Below are 22061 nucleotides of genomic sequence, written 5' to 3' on the forward strand. Positions count from 1 at the left end.
TCCTTTCACTTGCTCTTGCCACCTTCCCACCTTCCTTGCCTCACTTCTGTCTGTCTGTCTTGCCAACACTGTCCCTTCATGCATCCATCACAGGAGGCCCCTGCAGCCCCTTCACTGGGTCCCAAGGCCTTTCCTGCCACCACATCCAGCTGCTTCCTGGCCCCACCAGGAGGGACTCCACAGTCAGCCTAGCCACCACGGGCTCCCACCCTTGCTCTGCTCCCCTGCATCACCTTGGATGCAAGGCCCACCTCACACCACCTCCCCTCCTGGAGTTTCAGGCAGAAAGGAATCCTCCCAGACCCTGAATCTGAATCCACACCCATCTCACCTTCCTCTGCCAAACAGGCATCACATCGGCAGTCAAAAAAAGAAAAAAGAAGGAGCAAGAAAGAAAAGAAAACGTGTTGAACAGTGATGATGAATCAGGGATAACAAGTGGACATCCATTGACTCTCAGCATTTCCTTCAACTGCTTGTAGAAAGTCCTGGGGTCTCGAGGGACCCAATATCCATGTAGGGAAATAGATGCACCACCAAAAAAGGGGAGGAAGATAGAGTTGAGCCCATGAAAGTTTAACGAGGTCAGGGAGCCTGTGCGTGGCAAGGCCACCTTCCAGGTGAAAAGAGAACTTCAACTGCTGAGAAGAAGGGGAAACAAAGAAAGGAAGGAAGGAAGGAGGAAAAGAAGGAAGGAAGAGAGAGAGGGAGGGCGGGAAGCACCTTGAATGCTAGGACAGTGAGATGAACGTTTGGACACCTGCCAGTAACTTGCCCTGGCCCATCCCTGCAGGAGGCGTGTGACCAATCTTGTGCGATTACAGGGTAATTGCTCGGCATCTAACTGGACAGAAGTTTCCGAAAATGTTTATGCAGTAAGGTTGGACCAGAATTTTAAAAGATGTTTTGGGGGACAAAGAGTCCCTTCGAGGAGAGGCTGAAGGTCAGATGTTTTATAAAGTCTTTTCCTGGTTTTTCAACAGTCTACTGTTGCAATGATGTAGAAAGAAGCTTGGCTGTTTTGGAAAGCCCTGCCATGGCTCTGAGGTCCGGAGTGAAAGCACTTTCTGAAAGAGATGGAAAATAGTCCTTAACTTGTTTTATTTAGAAGAACAGAAATCAACTTAAAATGCTATTCTTTGTTATACACACATTTGCACAGTGGTGAAGAACCACCCATGGGAGACATTACAGAAATCTTTCAGTTATTGGTTAGACATGAATATGAGTTGAAGAAAAACTCGATTAACCCTTTAAGGTAAGAAGTGAGTGGTACATTCCTTGTCTCACAGGTCAGGTGGGGTTGAGAGTGTCTCTTGCTGTTCAGTCTCTCAGTCATGTCTGACTCTGCAGCCCCATGGACTGCAGCATGCCAGGCTTCCCTATCCTTCACTGTCTCCTGAAGTTTGCCCAAGTTCATGTGCATTGAGTTGATGATGCCATCCAACCATCTCATCCTCTATTGCCCTCTTCTCCTCCTGCCCTCAATCTTTCCCAGCATCAGGGTCCTTTCCAGTGAAGGTATCTTGCCTGTGGTCATATACACACATACTCCATCAGAGCTCCTGGCTTGGAGCCCTGCCCATGCTCACCCACCTCCACCCCCCCAGGGCCTGGCACCCGGCTCTTCCTGGCTAGACCACAGGTTTTCTGTTAATGACCCTGATCTAGGCGGAAATAGCACAAAAGAACTTTGGGATTTTAAAGTTGCAGTGTTGACTCATAAAGTTACTTTACAAAGAACAATTGTGATTTCAGTGTGGTTTAAAATCGACATTCTGAGAAACAAGTGAGGCATGAAGGGTCCCCTTAGCAGGGATGCCAGGAAGGATAATCAGAGGCTGCAGGTAGAGTGCTTTGGGGGACCCAGACATGGTGCCTTTAAAACAGGGTTTTGCCAGGTTTGCACAGACCTGGGACATGTATATGTCCTTTAAATAGATTTTGGACTAACAGACAGGTGGGAAAAAAAACAAAACAATTGCTGGCAAGCAGAGAGGTGAGTCGGGGCTTCCCAGGTGGCTCAGTGGGTAAAGAATCTGCCTACCAATGCAGGAGACTTAAGAGATGCGGGTTCAATCCCTGGCTTGGGAAGATCTCCTGGAGGAGATCTGCATGGCAGCCCACTCCAGTATTCTTGCCTGCAGAATCCCATGGATAGAGGAGTCTGTGGTGGGCTACAGTCCATAGAGTTGCAAACAGTCAGACATGCCTGAATCGACTGAGCACAGCATGCAGAGAGGTGAATGGATTGCTACGGAAAAGGGCTGGAAGCAGAGAAGAAATGATCCCAAAGGAAAGAAAGAAGCAGAGTGCTTCTGGGCCTAGAGTACAAATAGCTTCATCCATCACAGCCCAGCATTTCCTGCTCCAAGGCAGATCCAGAGGAGTTGCAGTGTGACATCCTCCTCTCACTGGATGTTAAGCCTCAGACAGAGCAGTTCCTCCTGACTTAGCAAGGCTCCCGGGGATTTGGGTCAGCCGCTCAAAGACGCAGGAACCAACCAATGATGCAAAGTTTGATCCTAGCGCTGCTTGTGGATCCAAGTCAGACATGTCTGGGAGCTTCACAGCAGCAGTCCCCAACCTTGCTGGCATCAGGGACCGATTTTGTGGAAGACAGTTTTGCCATGGACATCCAGGGTGGGGTTGGGGACCCCTGCTTTACATACTGACTGTTTGCACCCAGTAGGTCAGTTTATGGAAAGGGGAGTGTGGAGAAATGGGATGTGGAAATGCAAGCATCTTTCTTCCTAGCCAGAGGGTGGTCGGGATGGGGTGGGGCAGTGTCTATCTTTTGTGCCCACCTATGCTGTATGCTCAGTCCCATCCAGACTCTTTGCAACTCCCTGGACGGCAGCCCGCCAGGTTCCTCCGTCCAGGAGATTTCCCAGGCAAGAATACTGGAGTGGGATCCTCCAGGGGATCTTCCTGACCCAGGGATCGATCCCGAATCTCCTGTGGTGGCATGGGGATTCTTTACCACTGAGCCACCTGGGAGAGCTAAGCTTTTTCTGACCGACTGCCAGGCACAGGAGCAGCATGGGTCCTTCAGGAGTGAGCGGTGTGGAGCCACTGTAACCTGACCAGGTTCCTTCCATTTGCTCCACCAGCTCAGGGGCACCGGCACTGTGCCACCCTGCCTGTGGGGCCAGGCCCCAGAGAGGGTTTCCTGTGATTTCAGGAAGAGGGAGCACCAGTGCCCTGAACCGCCACTGAGCCTGCTCCCCTCCCCTCTCCTTCTTCCTCCCTGCTCCTCCCTTCTCCCCTCCCCTCCCCTCCTGGGAGCATGGCCAGCCTTTAGTTCTGAGACACTTACTCCCTGTCCAACCACGAGGCAATTACAGATGATTACCTCTGATTCAGGGGCAGATCATCCAGCAGCTTCCTGCCCCGGGTTGCCGTGGGTGGAACCAACTGCCAGTGAGAAATATCTCTTTAATCTACTCTGAAGATCTCTGTTGAGATGGTGGTTTAGGGTGACTAACCCTCTCCTCCTGTTAGGTGAGGGTGTGGGTGCCACAGAGGTCTGCAGTGGGCCCAGTCTCTGGGAAGCTGGTCCTCCTCTAGCGGTCGGGAGGAGAGAGCTCAGCTTCAGCGTGTGCATCACCGAGATGCGTCTGGAACTCCTTGCCTGTAAGGCTTACACCTTGTACTTCCTTCACAAGCCCTGCCTGCTGGCCTAAGTGGTACTTGAACTTGGATCTGAGTCCCTGGACTTGGTCTGTGATTAGTCGATGCTCCCCGCCCCCCATAGAAGTCTCTGGTAAATCACTGAGACCAGAGATAAGAGTCCTTGGTGAGTGTTTCACCTCAAAGCACGGGCAGTCATCGGCATCGCTGGAGGCTTGTTCAAACAGAACCCGCCTGAGAAGTTTTCTTTCACCAAGTTTCCAGTGATCCTAGTGCTTCTGGTTCCAGATCACCCAGAGGACCACTGGCTGGGCTTCCCTGCTGGCTCAACAGTAAAGAACCTGCCTGCCAATGCAGAAGACGCGGGTTTGATTCCTGGGTCAGGAAGATTCTCTGGGGAAGGAAGTGGCAACCCACTCCAGTATCCTTGCCTGGAGAATCCCTGGACAGTGGAGCCTGGCGGGCTGCAGTCTATGGAGTCTCAAAGGGTGGGACACGACTGAGCAACTTAACCACAACAACAGCCCCACAAAGCCTTCAGGAGAAGTGAAGTAAACCCGAGAGCAAGCTGAATTACCCATCCGCATTGCCACAGAAACCCTCTCCCAGGAAAGGGAGTTTCTTAATTTTGTCCTTCTATACCACTCAACTCAGGTCTATAGCAGAGAATTGTTCTCTCAAAAAGACAGTCTTTTATCTTGAAAGCAGGATCTAAACTGTTGACCTTCCTTCTGACAGGAATTAAGTCTGTTTCCTGATTTTTGTTTGTGGAGATACAATTGACATATAACCTTATATTACTTTCAGCGTGATTTGATATTGGCATATATTGTGAAGTGATGACCACAGTAAGTTTAGTTAACATCCCTTGCCTCACATTTTTTCTTGTAAACAGAACTTCGAAGTTTCTGTCTACAAGAACTTTTAAGTCCCTACATCTCTTACGTGCACTGTGTTATGTTCAAGTATACCATACAATGTTGTTAACCATGGTCACTGTGCTGTACATCAGATCCCCAGGACTTATTTATCTCACACAATAAGTCCCCTACATACAAAGCTCCAAACTGTGAACTTTCAAAGAAGTGAACGTGCGTTCACATGTCCAGTCACTTGGTTTGCACGCCTGGTGTACGTTGTCATGTGCGTGCCTCCTCTACAAGGGTCTGTGCTTGTGTGCACTTCACCGTTGGGTACTGTCCAGAGAATAGTCATACGGTGTCCTTATTTGAAGCCCAGGATGTCTGGAAGCAAGCATCAAAGCAGTGGTGATATAGCTGGTACTACTGTACTTTTCAAAGTACTAAACCATAAGGTTAAAAATGCTTTTATTTTTGTGCTTTTCATGTATTATTTGTGTGAAGAGTATTACAAATCTACGACAGTACAGTACTCTATAGCCGATTATGTTACATGGGTACCTAGGCTAACTTTGTTGGACTTAGAAGCAAACTAGACTTAGGAATATGCTCTCAGAATGGAATTAGTTCGTATGTTGGGAACTTACTGTAAGTGAAAAAAAATGTGTACCATTTAACCACCTTCACATTCACTTCTTATTCTGGAGTCATCTCTCCTATACCCATGGAATAAAAGCTAGCATTTACTGAGGGCCTACAGTGTCCCAAGTGTGTACTCCTGGTAAGTGGTTTATGTGCACTGTGTCAAGGGATCTTCCCAACAGTTTTGCAAATAATATGTCATCGGTCTATCTTACACATGAGCAAACTGAGGTTTAGAGTTTTGTGTTTGCTTGGGGCTACAGAGCTGGTCACAGGTAGGACAGGGGTTCAAAGTGGGGTCTGATGCTAGTGTTCTGGTCTCTATAATATTCCATCTGCTATACTATGAACTAACAAATTACAAAATGAGAGATGTCACATATTACAATTCTTCTATGATCCATCCATTAATTCAAATTCTTTATTTAATAAGCACCTACCATGTGCCATGTGTTACAGTCAGGTCCTGGGAATACAGCTGGCCCCCTATCAATGGGTTCAGCATCTGAAAATTCAACCAACCTCAGATGGTAAATACTTTAAAAAAATAAATGAAATCTCAGGAAGTTCCCAAAAGCGAAACCTGAACTTGCCAGGCTGGTAACTAGTTATGTAGAATTTACAACTATTTATGTTGTCTGTGTATTATAAATAATTTTATTGTTGTTTCAGTTGCTAAGTCATGTCCAACTCTGTGGGACCCCATGGACTGCAGCCCGACAGGCTCCTCTGTCCATGGGATTCTCCAGGCAAGAACACTGGAGTGGATTACCATTTCCTTCTCCAGGGGATCTTCCCCACCCAGGGATTGAACCCGTGTCTCCTGCATTGGCAGGTGGATTCTTTATCACCGAGCCACCTGGGAAGCCCAGTTAAGTAACCTGGTGCCCCTGAGCTGGTGGAGCAAATGGAAGGAACCTGGTCAGGTTACAGTGGCTCCACACCGCTCACTCCTGAAGGACCCATGCTGCTCCTGTGCCTGGCAGTCGGTCAGAAAAAGCTCAGCTCTCCCAGGTGGCTCAGTGGTAAAGAATCCCCATGCCACCACAGGAGATTCGGGATCGATCCCTGGGTCAGGAAGATCCCCTGGAGGATCCCACTCCAGTATTCTTGCCTGGGAAATCTCCTGGACGGAGGAACCTGGCGGGCTGCCGTCCAGGGAGTTGCAAAGAGTCTGGATGGGACTGAGCATACAGCATAGGTGGGCACAAAAGATAGACACTGCCCCACCCCATCCCGACCACCCTCTGGCTAGGAAGAAAGATGCTTGCATTTCCACATCCCATTTCTCCACACTCCCCTTTCCATAAACTGACCTACTGGGTGCAAACAGTCAGTATGTAAAGCAGGGGTCCCCAACCCCACCCTGGATGTCCATGGCAAAACTGTCTTCCACAAAATCGGTCCCTGATGCCAGCAAGGTTGGGGACTGCTGCTGTGAAGCTCCCAGACATGTCTGACTTGGATCCACAAGCAGCGCTAGGATCAAACTTTGCATCATTGGTTGGTTCCTGCGTCTTTGAGCGGCTGACCCAAATCCCCGGGAGCCTTGCTAAGTCAGGAGGAACTGCTCTGTCTGAGGCTTAACATCCAGTGAGAGGAGGATGTCACACTGCAACTCCTCTGGATCTGCCTTGGAGCAGGAAATGCTGGGCTGTGATGGATGGAGCTATTTGTACTCTAGGCCCAGAAGCACTCTGCTTCTTTCTTTCCTTTGGGATCATTTCTTCTCTGCTTCCAGCCCTTTTCCGTAGCAATCCATTCACCTCTCTGCATGCTGTGCTCAGTCGATTCAGGCATGTCTGACTGTTTGCAACTCTATGGACTGTAGCCCACCACAGACTCCTCTATCCATGGGATTCTGCAGGCAAGAATACTGGAGTGGGCTGCCATGCAGATCTCCTCCAGGAGATCTTCCCAAGCCAGGGATTGAACCCGCATCTCTTAAGTCTCCTGCATTGGTAGGCAGATTCTTTACCCACTGAGCCACCTGGGAAGCCCCGACTCACCTCTCTGCTTGCCAGCAATTGTTTTGTTTTTTTTCCCACCTGTCTGTTAGTCCAAAATCTATTTAAAGGACATATACATGTCCCAGGTCTGTGCAAACCTGGCAAAACCCTGTTTTAAAGGCACCATGTCTGGGTCCCCCAAAGCACTCTACCTGCAGCCTCTGATGATCCTTCCTGGCATTCATTAAGCAAAGAGAAAAGTACAATGGACCTCTACACACACTCCACCACTTTTCAATGGTTATCATTAATCTATGGCTGATACTATTTCATACATACTATATATATATATAGTATATATATATATACTATATATATATACTATATATATATACTATATATATATACATACTATATATATATATATACTATTTCATACATACTATATATATATATAGTATACTTTTTATATATATATAAAAATAAGTTAGGTCCTACTTATCCCCCTCATCCCAAGTTATTCTGAAACAATCCTGACATAGTATTTTTTCCATGGGTAAAGATTTCTCAAAAGTATTTCTGAAAAGTAAGGGCTTAAAAAATGTGTGTGTAATTTCATTAGCATATCTAAAATAAATTAATATTATTTTATTAATGTCATCATTTGTTAGTATTACATTTCACCAGATTGTCTCATGAAAAATTATTTTTTCAATAGTTTGTTCTTTGATTCAGAATCTCAATAAGTTTCATCCATTCACTGCAGTTGGTTAAGTTTTATTTTTTAAATTTATTGGTTTTCTCCTCCACCTCTCTCCTTTCTTTCTTTCTTCTTTTTTCTTCTTCTTCCTGAGTGATATTACTGTAGAAACTGAGTGAATTTGCTTTCAGACGCTGGATTTTGCTGGTTACATCCCCATAGGGACATTTAATATGCTCCTCTATCCTTTAGGTCAAAGGAAAAATGCAAAATTAAACTGTAGAATTTCTTAAAATAATCAAGAAAAAACATATCCGAATCTGTGTGGCATAACTAGTTATTAAAAGAAAACATAGATAACTAAATATCTATATCAATCAAAAAGAAAAGTAAAATAAATGAATTAAACATTCAACTTAGAAAGCTGAAAAATATAGCAATAAAAAAATTAAGTAAGCAAGGAGAAAAGCAGAAAGAAGATAAAATACAGAAATTAATGTTTTATTATTTTTTTTCAACTTGCTTAAGATTTAGGATCATCATTCTGGACCTAGGTGGTCATTATGTGATTTACAACTAAATATACAACAATACTTCCCTAGTGGCTCAGTGGTAAAGAATTAGGAGGTAGGGGTTTGATCCCTGGGTTGGGAAGATCCCTTGAAGGAGGAAATGGCAACCCACTCCAGTATTCTTGCCTGAAGAATCCCATGGACAAAGTAGCCTGGTGGGCTACAGTCCACAGGGTCGCACAGAGGGGGACACATGACTAAGAGACTAAACCACCACACCTGACAACGTAACCTAGGTTAACTGCCAGAGGGAAAAAGGCTTTTATACACAGTTTGCTCTGGATTTCCAGATGAGGCCTGCTTTGACTGTTAGTGAGGAATCAGGTCCGGAGCCCACACTTAGGTTCTTGGTGAAAAACTTCAAGGATCAAGGAGGAAGCAGGGAAGGGAGTCCTGAGGGGTCAGGTTTGGGGCGAGTCGCTGCCCCCGCGGCCCTGGAGTGACTGCTGGGCGGAGGGCATCTCCTCCCCTGTTGGATACAGGGCTTTGCCTTCCTCAGACTCCAGGTCAGATCACCACTGCCAGAATCATTTGCCTTTAGCAAACCCCTCTGAGAGAAATGTCTCTACCCTCAAGCAGGAGTGTTAGCCCTTACCTTAAAGGGGCGAGGGTCCAATGAGATGCCCTACATCTTAGTGGGTGACAGCTAACAGGATGGCGCTGGGGTTCTGTGATTCTATAATGGGGACCCGCTGACGCATCAGGGGACACAGAGCATCGAACAGGAGAAATCAACCCGACTGCTTCCCTTCTCCGAGGCCCACTCCTGCTGAACGCGCCACGTCCACCCCCGGGCCTTCTGTGCTGCCTCGGCCTCCATCCGCCCACCTTGCACCCCGGCTGCGCGCTAGGACAATTCCAGCCCCGCGCGCCCGGTCCTGGCCGGCTGCTGTGCGCTCTGGCCCGCAGGCCGTGCCGCTGAGCCCCCAGGCCGGGCTCGGCGGGGCTGGGATCCAGTGGGGGAGGCGCTTTCTCCAGCTCGCCTGGGTCTCCCTGCCCCGGAGAGACCACAGAACATCCAAAGAGCGCTCCTCCGGCCTGGAGCGTGGGGACTGGTCCTTCCCGTCCCCTCCCCCGCGGGACAAAGACCCGGCCTTCCCCATCCTTCCTGCCATCGGCCGGCTCGCTTGGTGGCACAGGAGCCGCGGGGGCTGCGGAGAGACGCCCCCCACCCCGCGCCCCGGCGCGCCTCCCGCTCCTGCAGACCCGGTAAGTGGGCGCCCCTCCGCCGCCGCCCGGCACCTTCCCGGCGGGGTCGCCGCGCGCCCGGGACCTGGCGGGAGCCCTGGAACCGGCGCCCGCGACGCCCGGGGACGCAGGAAACGCCCGCGGCAGACAAAGGGCCGGGGTCCCCAGCGCCGCCCTGGGCCCGGGGGCGCCCGCCCGCCTGGCCCGCGCCGCCCAGCGAGCGTCTCCTTATTTGGTCAAATGACACGCGGGGTTCTCCGGGCGGGGCGCGCCTCTCCGCGGGCCGAGCCGCGCGGACCTCCGCTGCCGTCCGCCGTCTGTCCGCGAGCCGCCGCGCGGTGAGTGAGCTGCAGTCGGGCCAGGGACTGGGGGGCCGGCGGTGGGGGACCGGGGGACAAGGGAACCTCGGAGGAAGAGGGAGATCTGCGGACAATGTGGCTTGGGGTGGTGGGGGACCTGGGAACAGGGGAGCCCAGGGACAGAAGAGGACTTGGGGACAGGGGGAGCTGGCGGTGGGGGATCTGGGGATGGGAGGTCTGGTGGTGGGGGTACCCAGACAGAGGGGAGCCGGCCATGGGGGGGGCGGGGATCCAGGGACAGGGGAGTTGGCCCACAGGGACACCTTAGAGGTACCTTAGGTGGGAGGGATCCGGCTGGGGATGGACCCCACCTCATCCCGAAGGGAGGACGGCAGCCAGCCTCCTGGAGAGGAGGGTCACCAAGCCAATGGTCCTGGCGCACTGGCCGAGTGAGTCTGCTCTGGCCACCCAGGCTTTCCCTGCGATAGAAAGGACTGGACCTTGCCGGTGACCTCAGGCATAGATCTGAACCTGAAACATCAGAGCAGAATAAAACCAAAACGGGCTTCTTTAAAAAACAAAACAAAACACAGTACTCATCTTAAACTGACTCCTGTGATATCTTAGCATACCTAAAATTGCAGGAACCAAGTGTTAAATGTTTCTATTTTAAAGGAAGGATTAATTCTCTTGACTCTCAGATCCCCACTTGGCTTTCCATTCCCATTAGTCTAACCTGGTCACCTATGCTGCACTAGGGCACTTGGGAGGCAGTAACCCACCCACCTCTGGGACTTAGAATTCCAAGAACTGTGTTTAGGCCCCACCCTCTTGGCACTAACCCCGCAGATGTGCGTTTTGTAATAATACCTTTGAGGGAGGAGGCTTTCATATCCTGAAGGTGGTTTCGACTAAGAAACATGTGAGGAGAGTCTGAGAAGTACAGGCATTCCTAGGCGGACACTTCAAGTCCTATAAAAGCAAACAGTGAAGAATATCTCATTGTGCAGCTGTATGATTTTTTTTCACGGTGTTTTCCAGCCTGTATTTTTAAGGGTTGTGAGTTAACAGAATGGGATTTCCACAGTGTCTATTACCTGGTGTGCTTCGATGTTTCTGCGTGCTCACAGGGCTGTGTTGGCTTCCCACCAGCCAGGTACAGTGGGGTAGGCTCAGGTATGAACGTGCTTTGAGGCAGGTGTGGCTGGTAGCCTGTGAGCTTGGGCTGGAGCTAGGCTGCCTGAGCTTAGGTTCCCGTCGCTCCCCATCCCTCAGCCTCAAGCTGTGCAGTCTTGGCCAGGTCATCTAAACTCTTAGTGCTTTGGTTTCCACAACCTGAAAACACAGGATGATGGCTTGCTTGCAGGGTTTATTATAAAGCCTACACATCAGAAGCAGTGTATACAAAATGGATAGTCCCCTTATTTTTGCAGATACACTGGAGCACAGAGAGATCGAAGTTAACTTTTCTCAAGGTTTCCCAGCTTAGAAACTGTGACTCCAAGAGCAGACCCCAGACAGCTTTAACTTGAGAGCCTGAGTTCTAACCACTAAGCTGAGGGTGGGTGGGGGTGGGGGAACCTGAACATTTCAATGAGGGCGTAACTGCATACCTTCACCCACGGTTGTTGTTAAGGGTTGTTGTTAAGTCACTTCTAGTACCGAAAGAATCTAATTGTAGCCCAGCAGGATATTGAAAAAAAAAAAAAAAGTCTGGGCTCAGGAGGCCTGGGTTCTCTTCCTGTCCTGCCCCGAGGGCCTGTTTCCCAGCCTCTGGGGCTCCGGCTGCCTTGTTATCAGCAGGAGGCTGGAGGAGGTAGCTTACCTAAGCTGCTCTGACTCAGCGCCAGGAGATAACCCAGTTCCATGAGCTCCCACGAACAGAATGATACTTTGGGGACTTCCTGGTCATTCTCTTACACCAGATTTATCAGAGCCACATTGTCACATGGACTTACACTGAGTGGTCACTTCCTGAAAATGACCACCTGGAACTGAATGCACAGTCCCATCTCTAGGGACTGTGAGGCCAGTCTTCCAGAACCCGAGGCCGGCAGTGACTTTGGGGTGAGTTACGTGAATGGCCTCTCTTGTCCTGACTGGTGGATTGCAGTGTTAGCTCTTGTGGTGGTTCATTGTGCGTCAACCTGATTGGGTCACCTGGTGCCAAGACACAAATGTAACTTCTGGGTATGTCTGGGAGGCTGTTTGTGGATGCGATTAACATTTAATCAGTAGCCTGAGCCGCCCTGCCCTGCTGGGGTGGCCTCGTGCGGTCAGCTGGAGACCTGGGTAGAATAGAAGGCCGAGCAGGAGGGGATGCCCCATGCCTGACTGCGGAGCTGGGGCTCGGTCCTTTCCAGGCCCTGGTCACAGCTGGAACTTCAGCTCATCTTGGGTCTTGAGCCTGCCGGCTTTTGAACTAGAATTTACACCTCTGGTCCCTGGTTCTCAGGCCTTCAGACTCAGACTGGAACTTCAGACTCAAGACCTCGTAGCTCTCCTTTGCCAGTAGGTCTCCAGCTTGCCAGCTGCTTGGGGCTTCCAGCCTCCATAATAATATGATACAATTCCTAATAATCAGCCTCTTCATATAATACATACTTTCAGTTCTGCTTCTCTGGAGAACCCTGACTCCAACCATTTCTCAGTAACTTTTCTTCGCAGTTCTCTCCATAAGCTCAGTTTTGCTTTTTGTAATTTTCATTGGAGTACTGTTGCTTTACAACATTACATTAATTTCTGCTGTGCAGCGACATGGTTCAGCTTTTTGTATATATGCATCCCCTCTTTTTTGAACTTCCTTCCCAGGTCATCTCAAGCCCTGAGTAGAGTTCCCTGTCCCCTACAGCAGGTTCTCATTAGTCATCTATTTTTTGTTGTTGTTGTTCAGCTGCTAAATTGTGTTCGACTCTTCGAGACCCCACAGACTGCAGCACGCCAGGCTTCCCTGTCCTCCACAACCTCCCAGAGTTTGCTCAAGCTCATGTCTATTGAGTAGGTGATGCTATCTAACCATCTGTTTTATACCTAGTATCAATAGTGTATATGTATCCATCTCAATCTCCCAATTCCTCCCCTGGCCCCATCTTGGTTTTTAAAGATTCCATCATCCTACTGCTACTGGTGGTCTTCACATTCCCTTCACTGTAAATTGTGATTGCCCGCCCTCTTGGGTCTCTGATGAGCTGTTCGGGGGCAGCCTCTGGTCTGTTGATCTTCAGTCTGGTTCTCATGGGTGATTCTCACGCCTTGTCTGAGCTTGAACATCACATGTCACCCTGCTCGTCCTTGGCCTGTGTAAGCGGTACCTTGCCGGCCCTAAATTAGTTTGTGGCTTAAAGATCTCCTTTAAGTGTTTCTAAGTGAGGTCAGTGATGTCTGTGCCCATGGGTGAAGTGGCTGCCCTTTTTTTGTGAGTAAGTAACAACCAGGGTTGAAGGGCATCCTTGAAGCCTGTAAACGTTTGTGTTTCAAGAGAATAGGTCTGTCTGTGTTTGATGGTACAACCTTTGGAACAGATAAGAATCAGCCAGTTTAGGCAGTGGTGGGAACAGCAGGAGATGTGCATGCCTGTCGTGACAGGATCCTGCAGGTTGTGCTAAAAAAAACACCAAGGGGAGTGGGGCTGTGAGTACAGTGAGGGGGCTGGTCTTCTGTGGAAGTTGGGGTCATAGCAGATGGAAGGCCAGGCAGACGGGAGCCAACTGCGAGCTGCCTTCTGGAGATGGGAGGAGACGGATGAAGGGGAGTGAGAGTTTTTCCTTTTGTTCTTGTGAAACCCAACGTGGTTACTTGAGCGACAGGTAAGCAGGAAGCGGAGGGAGAGAGGCCGGGTTCCCCCTACACACGTTGATGCCAGTTGAGGACCCGAGGCTGCCAACCATCCTAGCCTGTGTAATTATGCTTGTCCTGTGCAGACAGAGCTGATGTGTTTTGAGATTAAATTGCCAGATAGAATCTTAAAGGTGATTTAAATTCTTTGGAGCTAGAACTAGAACTAGACAACTCTTCCGGAGACTGTGTGTTTCATCTCAGTCACCTGGGGCCTTTTCGTTATTCAGTACTACCCAAAAGTAATTCCGAAGACATCAGCTCACCTTATCCAAGCCTTGTCTCTCACACAAAATATTTCTTAACACGATCATAAACGACTCAAGCTTTTTAAATGTTTCTGAAAGTTACTAGTTAAATATACCAAGTTATAATACATTCATGACCCCTGCCTATATACTCACTGAAGACTCAGTAAATTAATCCTTAAATATACAACAGGTATGGCTGCCCAGGTGGCTCAATGGTAAGGAGTCCGCTTGCCAATGCTGGAGATGCAGGTTCGATCCCTGGGTCAGGAAGAACCCCTCGAGAAGGAATTAGCAGCCCACTCTAGTATTCTTGCTTGGAGAATCCCATGGACAGAGGAACCCGTTAGGCTACGGTCCACGGGATCACTAAGAGTTGGATGCGACTGAACTCACACACACACACACACACACACACACACACACACACAAGATATAGTCATTCTTACCAAGAATCCCAAAGTAGATTTCCAAAGGATTTTAAATACGTTATAATACTTTTTAAAATAACAACATCCTTTGAGATGGTGTCCCTCTCCCTTTCAGCAGAATTTCTGTTTAATAGAAACAATTCAGCTGGCAAGAGCTTTGGGGTGAGCGGGTCTGTTGTGTCTGTCCTTCTGTCCACAGAAGAGCAAACTGGTGCAGAGCGTTCTCTGGCTTCTCTGCTGGTGTGAGTTTGTGCCTTTGGACAGAGACCTCTGGTTTACAGGCTACCGTGTCTGTGTGGGACACCCCGGGCCCCCCTGGCGCCTGGAGCCTGGGTCTAGGGAGCTGGTAGTTCCACACAAAGATGTTGAGGGCATCTCCTGGGGGGTGTGGGCTTCTTGACCTGACCAGCCTCATCCGGGGGCCATGCAGCTGTGTGCTCACATGGGTGTGGATCCAAATACAATAAGAACAATTCTACCCGCTGAGGAAGCAGCAGTTTATCTGGAAGAGGGACGAGGCCAGAGGCGGAGAAGAAAGAATGAAGCTTAAATCTGTTGCTTTAGAAACTGTAACGGTGTCGGATGCCAAACCGCATTACATCTGGGGTTTGCTATGCAAAGTGGGTTGTCCACATAACAGAGGCCTCGTTTCCTCTGGGGATGTTGCCCACATGTTTGTGCTCTGGGATATGCATGTTCACCCACCACCCATTGCGTGTCCATTCATTCATTCTCCATGTGTCCCTGAAGTGCTGGACCCATGTTTGTCACCTGGTGACACCTTTGCAAGGATTATGGTTGAGGGGTGGGGGTACACAGGCAATCAGCATCCTGTGGTGTCAGGAAAACACTGCATTTTCAAATATATTCCTTAAAAGAGCCCACATGCTGCAGACTGGTTTTCTGAATCCTCCCTAGAAAGCTCCAGATGCTGGTAAGCAACAGTGGTTCCCACCTGGAACCTGGCTATCGGTGAAAGCTGGGTGGGGATTCGTCAGGACTGACTTGCTGAGGCTGCGTCGCAGGTTGTGGGATGGCTCCGGGGATGTTTGCAGATTTCTCGGGAGGAATCAAGGCTGTTAGACCAGTCTCATCAGGCAGCATGGATAAAGACGCACGGGCATCGTGGGGCTGGAGGCAGAGGGCATCTCTGGAGTCAGGCCGAGGTGCCTAGTTGGCAGGGGGAGCACTGAAGAGAAAGCTACATGGAAGGCCTGCTGTTCAGGAAGGACCGGCCAGACGCCTGGAACTCTGCCCCTCTCCTGATTCCCAGGAAATGTTTCTGGGGAAAAAAAAGCAAAGGGACTCAGCCATACATATACATGTATGCATTCTCCCCAAACTCCCCTCCCACCCAGGCTGCCACGTAACGTTGAGCAGAATTCCCTGTGCTCTATAGTAGGTCTTTGTTGGTTATCCATCTTAAATGTAGCAGTGTGTGCTTGTCCATCCCAAAGTCCCTGACCATCCCTTCCCCACATCCTTCCCCACTCCCACAACCATAAGTTTGTTCTCTAAGTCCCTGAGTCTGTTTGTTTTGTAAGTTCATCTGTGTCATTTCTTTTTAGATTCCACATATAAGGTATGTCATACGATATTTCTACTTCTCTATCTGACTTACTTCACTCGGTGTGATAATCTCCAGGCCCATCCATGTTGCTGCAGATGGCATGATTGCATTCTTTTTAACGGCTGAGTAATATTCCATTGTATATATGTACCACATCTTTATCCATTTCTCTGTCAGCGGATATTCAGGTTGCTTCCATGTCTTGGTTGCTGTAAATAGTGCTGCAGTGAACACTGGGGTGTGTGTATCCTTTTGGATCATATTTCTGTTTCTTCACTGTTCACCAGAAACTATCACAACCTTGTTGGTCGGCTACACACCAATACAAAATGAAAAGTTTTTAAAATGAGGCATGTTCTTCCCTGCTCTTAATGCCTTCCTCCCTTCTCCACTTCCTCTCCTCCTCCCTCCTCATTTCTCTTCTCTTCCTGGCTCTCACACTCCCCCTCCCATCCCAGACTTTGACAGTTCTTACATCTGAGAGGATAAAAATAGCTCACATGTACAAGCCTGTGGACCTTGTAGAGTCATCATTTTCTGTGGGGAGCCCTACGCACTCTCTGAACCTGCATCCTCACACCTGAGTCAGCACAGGTGGAGAGACTCAGATCAAAGCTCCCTCCCTCCTACCACCCCGGGCCTGCCAGCTGCCCCAGGACTGTCTACACCCAGCACCGTCGGCTGGGCCAGCAGCCACATCTGTAAACATGTCCCCTATGATCGGCTTCTTGTTCAGAGCCGAGGGGGAATGACATCAGAGGATGACTTAACCTGGGGGAGGTGTAAGAACTCCCGGACACTGGGATCTGGGTTCAGTTCATGAGCGACAAGTTGGCAGTCATCCCTGAGGTCCAGGGTCTCTTTGCCTGCTACTGCTTTGCGCTGTCAGCATCTGGGCACAGGTGATGGTCTGAGTGACAGGTAACCCACAGGGAGGGATGTGGTGTTTTGGCGGGGGTGAGCAGGTTGTGCACAATTAGGTAAAAAACAAAACAAAACAAGGTGTTCAGGTTTTGTTTGAGGAAATGGTTCAGAAATGGCCTTGGACACCCCAAAAACATTTTGAAAGAGTCACTGCCTCTTGGTTTTGTCTCCCCCAACCCCATGGAGTGAAGTCAGGCTTCCACACAGTAAATCTTCATTCACTGCAGGCTGAGGAGTTCACGTGCTACAGCTAACTGCCTGTGGGGCCAATCTGTGTTCAGGGTCATGGCCGCAGGCCCTCCTTCCCCTGGCCTCTGGCTATCTCTTTAGCTTCATCTTGACTGCTCTTGAAGTGACTCGAGTCACTCCCATCTTCCTGGGGTGTCTGCTCTCCCCACCCCAATTCCCGTTCCCAAGCCTCCGCTCTCTGCCTACATCATCACCTGGATAACTCTTTCCCGGCACAGGTAACATCTTAGGAAGCCTGTCCACCTCCCAGGAGGGGTGACTCAGGGGCTGCTCCTCCTGCTTCCCCTGGTACCCTTCAGGTCTCTCCCTCGGGGTGTTGAGCGTAGAACTGAGTGTTTGATACACACCATGCATCCATTTCTCACTAGACCACAAATTCCCTCTGGGAGGTCCCGTATCTTACTGATCTTTGTAGCTACAGCATTTTGGATAACATTTCACACAGTTCCAGCTCAGCTGATGCCTCTGGAATGAATGAATAACCAAGCATTTTAGAACTTCCCTGGCGATCCACTGGTTAAGACTCTGCACTTCCAATGTAGGGGGCATGGGTTCGATGCCTAGTTTGGGAAATAAGATCCCACATGCCAAGTGGTGCACCCCCCAAAAAAAATTTTTTTTAAGTTAAAAAAAAAAGAAAAAATTTTAATTAAATAAAAATAAGTCATTTTATAAAATTTAAAAATGGAGTTATAGGGGGTGTCTAACACAAGGCTGTAGCTAAAAATTTTCCCATTAAACAGAGGCTTAAAAAGATTGGACTGTAGCCTGCCAGGCTTCTCTCTCCATGGGATTTTCCAGGCAAGAATACTGGAGGGGGTAGCCATTCCCATCTCCAGGGGATCTTCCTGACCCAAGGGTCAAACCCGAGTCTTCTGCATTGCAGGCAGACTGTTTACCATCTGAGCCACCAGGGAAAGCCCCATTTAAATAAATAAATAAAAATCAGGCATATTGTAAGATTTAAAAGTGGAGTTATAGGGAAAGTCTAATGCAAGACTATAGTTAAAAATTTTCCCATTAAGCAGAGGCTTAAGATTGATAGTGTAACTTTGGATACACAATTGTGTCATTTTCTGTTTGGTAGCATTAGATTAAAGAACTGGTTTCAAACTCTGTAGGAGAAGGGAGCCTCTTAGATTCCTTAGGAGCTCATATGCTGCTTGTTCTGAGACTCAGGGCTTGTGCTTCTTGGAACTCACTGGAGATGGGTTCAGATTCATGTCCATCTGCTCTGCTTCTAATTAGCAGTGGTCTTACTTTCCACCCCAGCCTGTTGGTTTAAGAATAAGCACTGTCCTGGTCAATAAAGCTGTTGTGACTTAGAGGAGATAAGGGTCGAGGTAGGAGAGCGATCCGCCAGTCTCTGAAACAATCTGCAGAAGTGGGGGCCGACGGGTCTGGAGGGCTGTTGGGGACCTCACTCGTCCTGCTGGAAGTCAGTATCAGGACGGGGGCACTGTGTCGCCTCAGTCCTCTTTATCCGCCGTGGAGCCCTGCGTGTGCTCACTGTTTACTGTTTTAGATGACTTCTGTCACAGTCCTGTGGAGTCAGAGGAGGCAGAAAGCACATCCCAGGCATATGAGCATTGCTGGGGCAATACCCTGGAGAAAACAGTGCCCCCTTTCATGGCTCCAGAGCACAGGAATGGCTCTCGATGGGGGTTACTGGTACAGCCTGTCTCCTTCCCCCAGAAGGGCCGCTGCTCTTCCAAACCAGTGTGGAACCACTTTTCCATGCAGACTGGAAGTCTGTTTTGTTCTAAGTGAGAGGGCTGTTTGGAAACCAGTGCTCATACAGTCTTCTGTTTCCATCAGTGTTCCTGGCTTCCCCTTTTTCCGTCCATAAAATGAGGTTGTTGTTGTTTGGTCGCTCACTCATATCCAATTCTTTACAAGCGAATGGACTGTAGCCCAGTAGGCTCCTCTGTCCATGCAATTTCCCAGGCAAGAATACCGCAGTGGGTTGCCATTTTCTTCTCCAGGGAATCTTACCAACTTAGGGATCAAACCCTCAGTATCCTGCATTGGCAGGCGGATTCTTTACCACTGAGCCACCAGGGAAGCCCATAAAACAAGGTAGTTGTATTAATAGATAATCTCCTGGGTAGTTCCCAGATTTTAAAAATTTATTTTTTATAACCCTATCTCCTTTCCTCGTTCTTATTTCAAATCTTCAGGTCATTATTCTTAAATTTGTGTGACCCGCATAGGGAATAAGATTCTGCAGTTAAATGGCGGCCTCTGTGGAAAAATCCATAGGTTGGAAGGACGGTGCTTAATTGCAAAGAACTGAACGGTGGCCACTTTCAAGGCCAGTAACAGGGATTTCAGGAAAGCATGGCGTCTTCTGCCAACTTAGCAGCTGAAACCTGAGATGCCCTTAGGACAGATGTGATATTCATACACTGGGTTTCAGAACAAAGATCACTCGAGAGCCTCATCTTGTGATGTTATCTCAAGAATATCCCGGCAATGTTTTCTTTAACTCCAGGAAGAGCAATTTAGAGGGATGGATCTTGCCACATGTGTCCAGCTGCGAGTTTAATACTTTCGGGAAAAAAAGACTGTCCTATAAACACAGAAGTCACCAAGTATGGACTCCTGAAAGTTGTCCGTTTCTTTGCTTACAGTCGTCAGAATCTTGTATACACAAAGTACAAAATTAATAAACACAGTGAAGTTCACTATTACCGTAAACCAGCCAGCAATATTTTATTTGCACCCTAGGGTATCATTTTGGAATTTCACTCTTCAGTGGGTGGAGATGACCGAAAATCGAATTGAGTTTCATCAGTTTGTGAAACATCCCTGTGAGTTATGCAGGTTGACACCTGTCTCCAGATTTAATCATTTATAAAGCTTTTCACTTTTCCGTCAATTAAATATTGCCACCTGAGAAGCTGGGCTGTTTTTCTAATGGCATGGAGGCGTTTCCCCACACCTGGGCTTCCCAGGGTAGACGGGCTCTTTGTGGGGTGGTTCTGACATGTTGGGGCAGGAACCACACTGGGGGAGGAGGAGGAGGGGAAGTCCTGCCTTCCTCTATCCCACCCAGTCCATTCTGCTCACGCACAAGCCACACTCATCCTGGAAAAATGCAAGTCGAGGTGTCGCCTGGGGAGACGGTTGATTTCGGTCTCCGAGTTTCCTACTGTGATAATCCCTGTCTGTGCCTGGAAGCCAGCCTTTCCCTGCATCCTGCTCACTGGCTGGTGGGGGGAAGGGGCCGATGTGCTCCCTAGGCCTCGGGTTTCCAGCTCCGACGACCCTCCCTGGCTTCTGTGGTCTCTCCTTATTCAAATTCATGAATCATAGAGGAGCGCGTGGAAAGTCTTTTTATAGAAATGAGCATGTTGTTTCTGTCCCTGCCGAGCTATTCTGGGGGCAGAAGATGGGGAAGATGCGACGTGCAGTTCCGTCATGTCTGGGGCAAGCACTCCTCCTGGGGGACGAGGGCTCTGGCTCCAACTCTTGTGTCCAACATCAAGATCACTTTTCCTGACACGGTCACCAAGAACTAGGACTTCTAGGGAAGCGGAATGCGCTCGGACACAGAACTGCCCCCAGATAATTTTTTTTAAAGTTGAAAATGACAAGGCGTGTCAGGGGTGAGTGTCGATTGCTCACCCAGAAGACGAGCCACCGATGGTGAAGGTGATGGTCAAGGTGACCGTGATGGAGGGGGACAGTCGTGCCATGTGCGTGCTCACTGGAACCTGTCCTTCTCTCCTCCCTGGCAGGTGACAGACATCCGGGGCCAAGATGACGGAGCGCTTTGACTGCCACCACTGCGAGGACTCGCTCTTTGGCAGGAAGTACGTACTTCGGGAGGAGCAGCCCTACTGTGTGGCCTGCTTCGAGGCCCTGTTCGCCAGCACCTGTGAGGAGTGTGGGAAGTTGATCGGCTGTGACTGCAAGGTACGCCGGCCCCTTGGGGGGTCCCCCCGTGCTCCCCACGTCCTCCCTTGCCTCCCGGCTTCCCTGGGCCCCACATCAGCTCCGCATGTTACTCTGCATAGTTTGCACTCAAGTCCTGGTCCCCATCACCTTGAACACTCCCGAGCCCCATTCTGCTGGGCTGGGACCCTGCATGAGCCCTTCTAGCCTCCCCCTGAAGGCTTGGTCTCTGCCCCCTCCCAGTAGCACCTGCTCAGGGCTTTCCGGGACGTGCGCGCCTGGCGTCCCAGGTACACTTCTGATGGCTCCAGGTCAGCATCCTTATCTAACTAGACACCTGCCGCCCAATCCCTTGCTCCCCTGCGGCTCCCAGCTCTCCTCCTGGGCTGAGTCACAGGGCAGGTGTGCGAGGTCAATATTTGCGAAGTGAGTGTGGCGTGGGTGACCCGGCGCCCGCCCCTTGGGTGGAGGGTTTCAGAGGCTCTGGCTGCCCGGGGGCATCCGGGGAGCTTCTGGTCTTCGTGGGGAGGGTCAGCTTGTGTAGCTGCTGGCTGAGCCGGTGCAGCTGGCTCTGCTTCGCGTCTGCCCTGCATCTATCTTGCATCTCATCCTTCCGAGGGCAGGCGGTGAGCAGCTGGTCGCACACCAGCTTCTGTCTCTGTGTGTTTAGTAACAGTCTAGGCATAATTTCCATCTGGTGGGGAAGGCAGACTTTGCCTTGAGCAGAGACAAGGGGCGTGGGATGCCAGCCGCTGGAGCCTGAGCTGCAGTCACGACGTGTCCTGGCTCCAGAGCAGAGTGCGTCCTGAGAGGAAGGGACATGGGGAACCTCAAAACCACAGGAGCTTTGGCTTCAACCAGGAGCAAAAGCAGCTGGTCTTGCTCACCTGAAAGCTGCCAGCCCTCCGACCTCCAACTCTGGGGGCATGTATGTCTGAGTCCCTCTGCATTCGTCTCCAGGCCAAGCGGGAGAGCTCGGACCCCGAGTTGCCCCGTTCCAGCCTGGCCCTCTGTCTCACAGGCTGTGTGATCTCAGGCCCATGTCTTGACTCCCTCAGTGCC

General features: G+C 49.8%; 1 protein-coding gene and 1 long non-coding RNA gene across 7 annotated transcripts in view; one reads left to right on the plus strand and one right to left on the minus strand.

Annotated features, from left to right (window-relative positions):
- Positions 1-22061, plus strand: part of FHL2 (four and a half LIM domains 2) — a 45991-nt gene that overhangs the window by 11742 nt on the left and 12188 nt on the right. For 2 of the 6 annotated variants that reach the window (XM_061155832.1, XM_061155835.1), the window contains one exon: positions 20843-21020. In XM_061155832.1, the coding sequence (XP_061011815.1) occupies positions 20865-21020 (156 nt within the window). In that variant the 5' untranslated portion in view covers positions 20843-20864. Of the gene's footprint in view, positions 1-9258; positions 9566-9785; positions 9883-11777; positions 11911-19837; positions 19913-20842; positions 21021-22061 lie in introns of those variants that run through there. The other 4 variants (XM_061155834.1, XM_061155833.1, XM_061155837.1 and 1 more) reach the window with 4 other exon arrangements.
- Positions 7743-11635, minus strand: LOC133065123 (uncharacterized). Its single transcript, XR_009694852.1, has 3 exons — positions 10714-11635; positions 10178-10374; positions 7743-8030 (listed from the first exon to the last, which is right to left on the minus strand). It is a non-coding gene; the product is annotated as an uncharacterized LOC133065123 (long non-coding RNA).

Source organism: Dama dama, chromosome 11 (assembly GCF_033118175.1).
Source record: "Dama dama isolate Ldn47 chromosome 11, ASM3311817v1, whole genome shotgun sequence".
In the NCBI taxonomy this organism is placed as follows: Eukaryota; Metazoa; Chordata; class Mammalia; order Artiodactyla; family Cervidae; genus Dama; species Dama dama.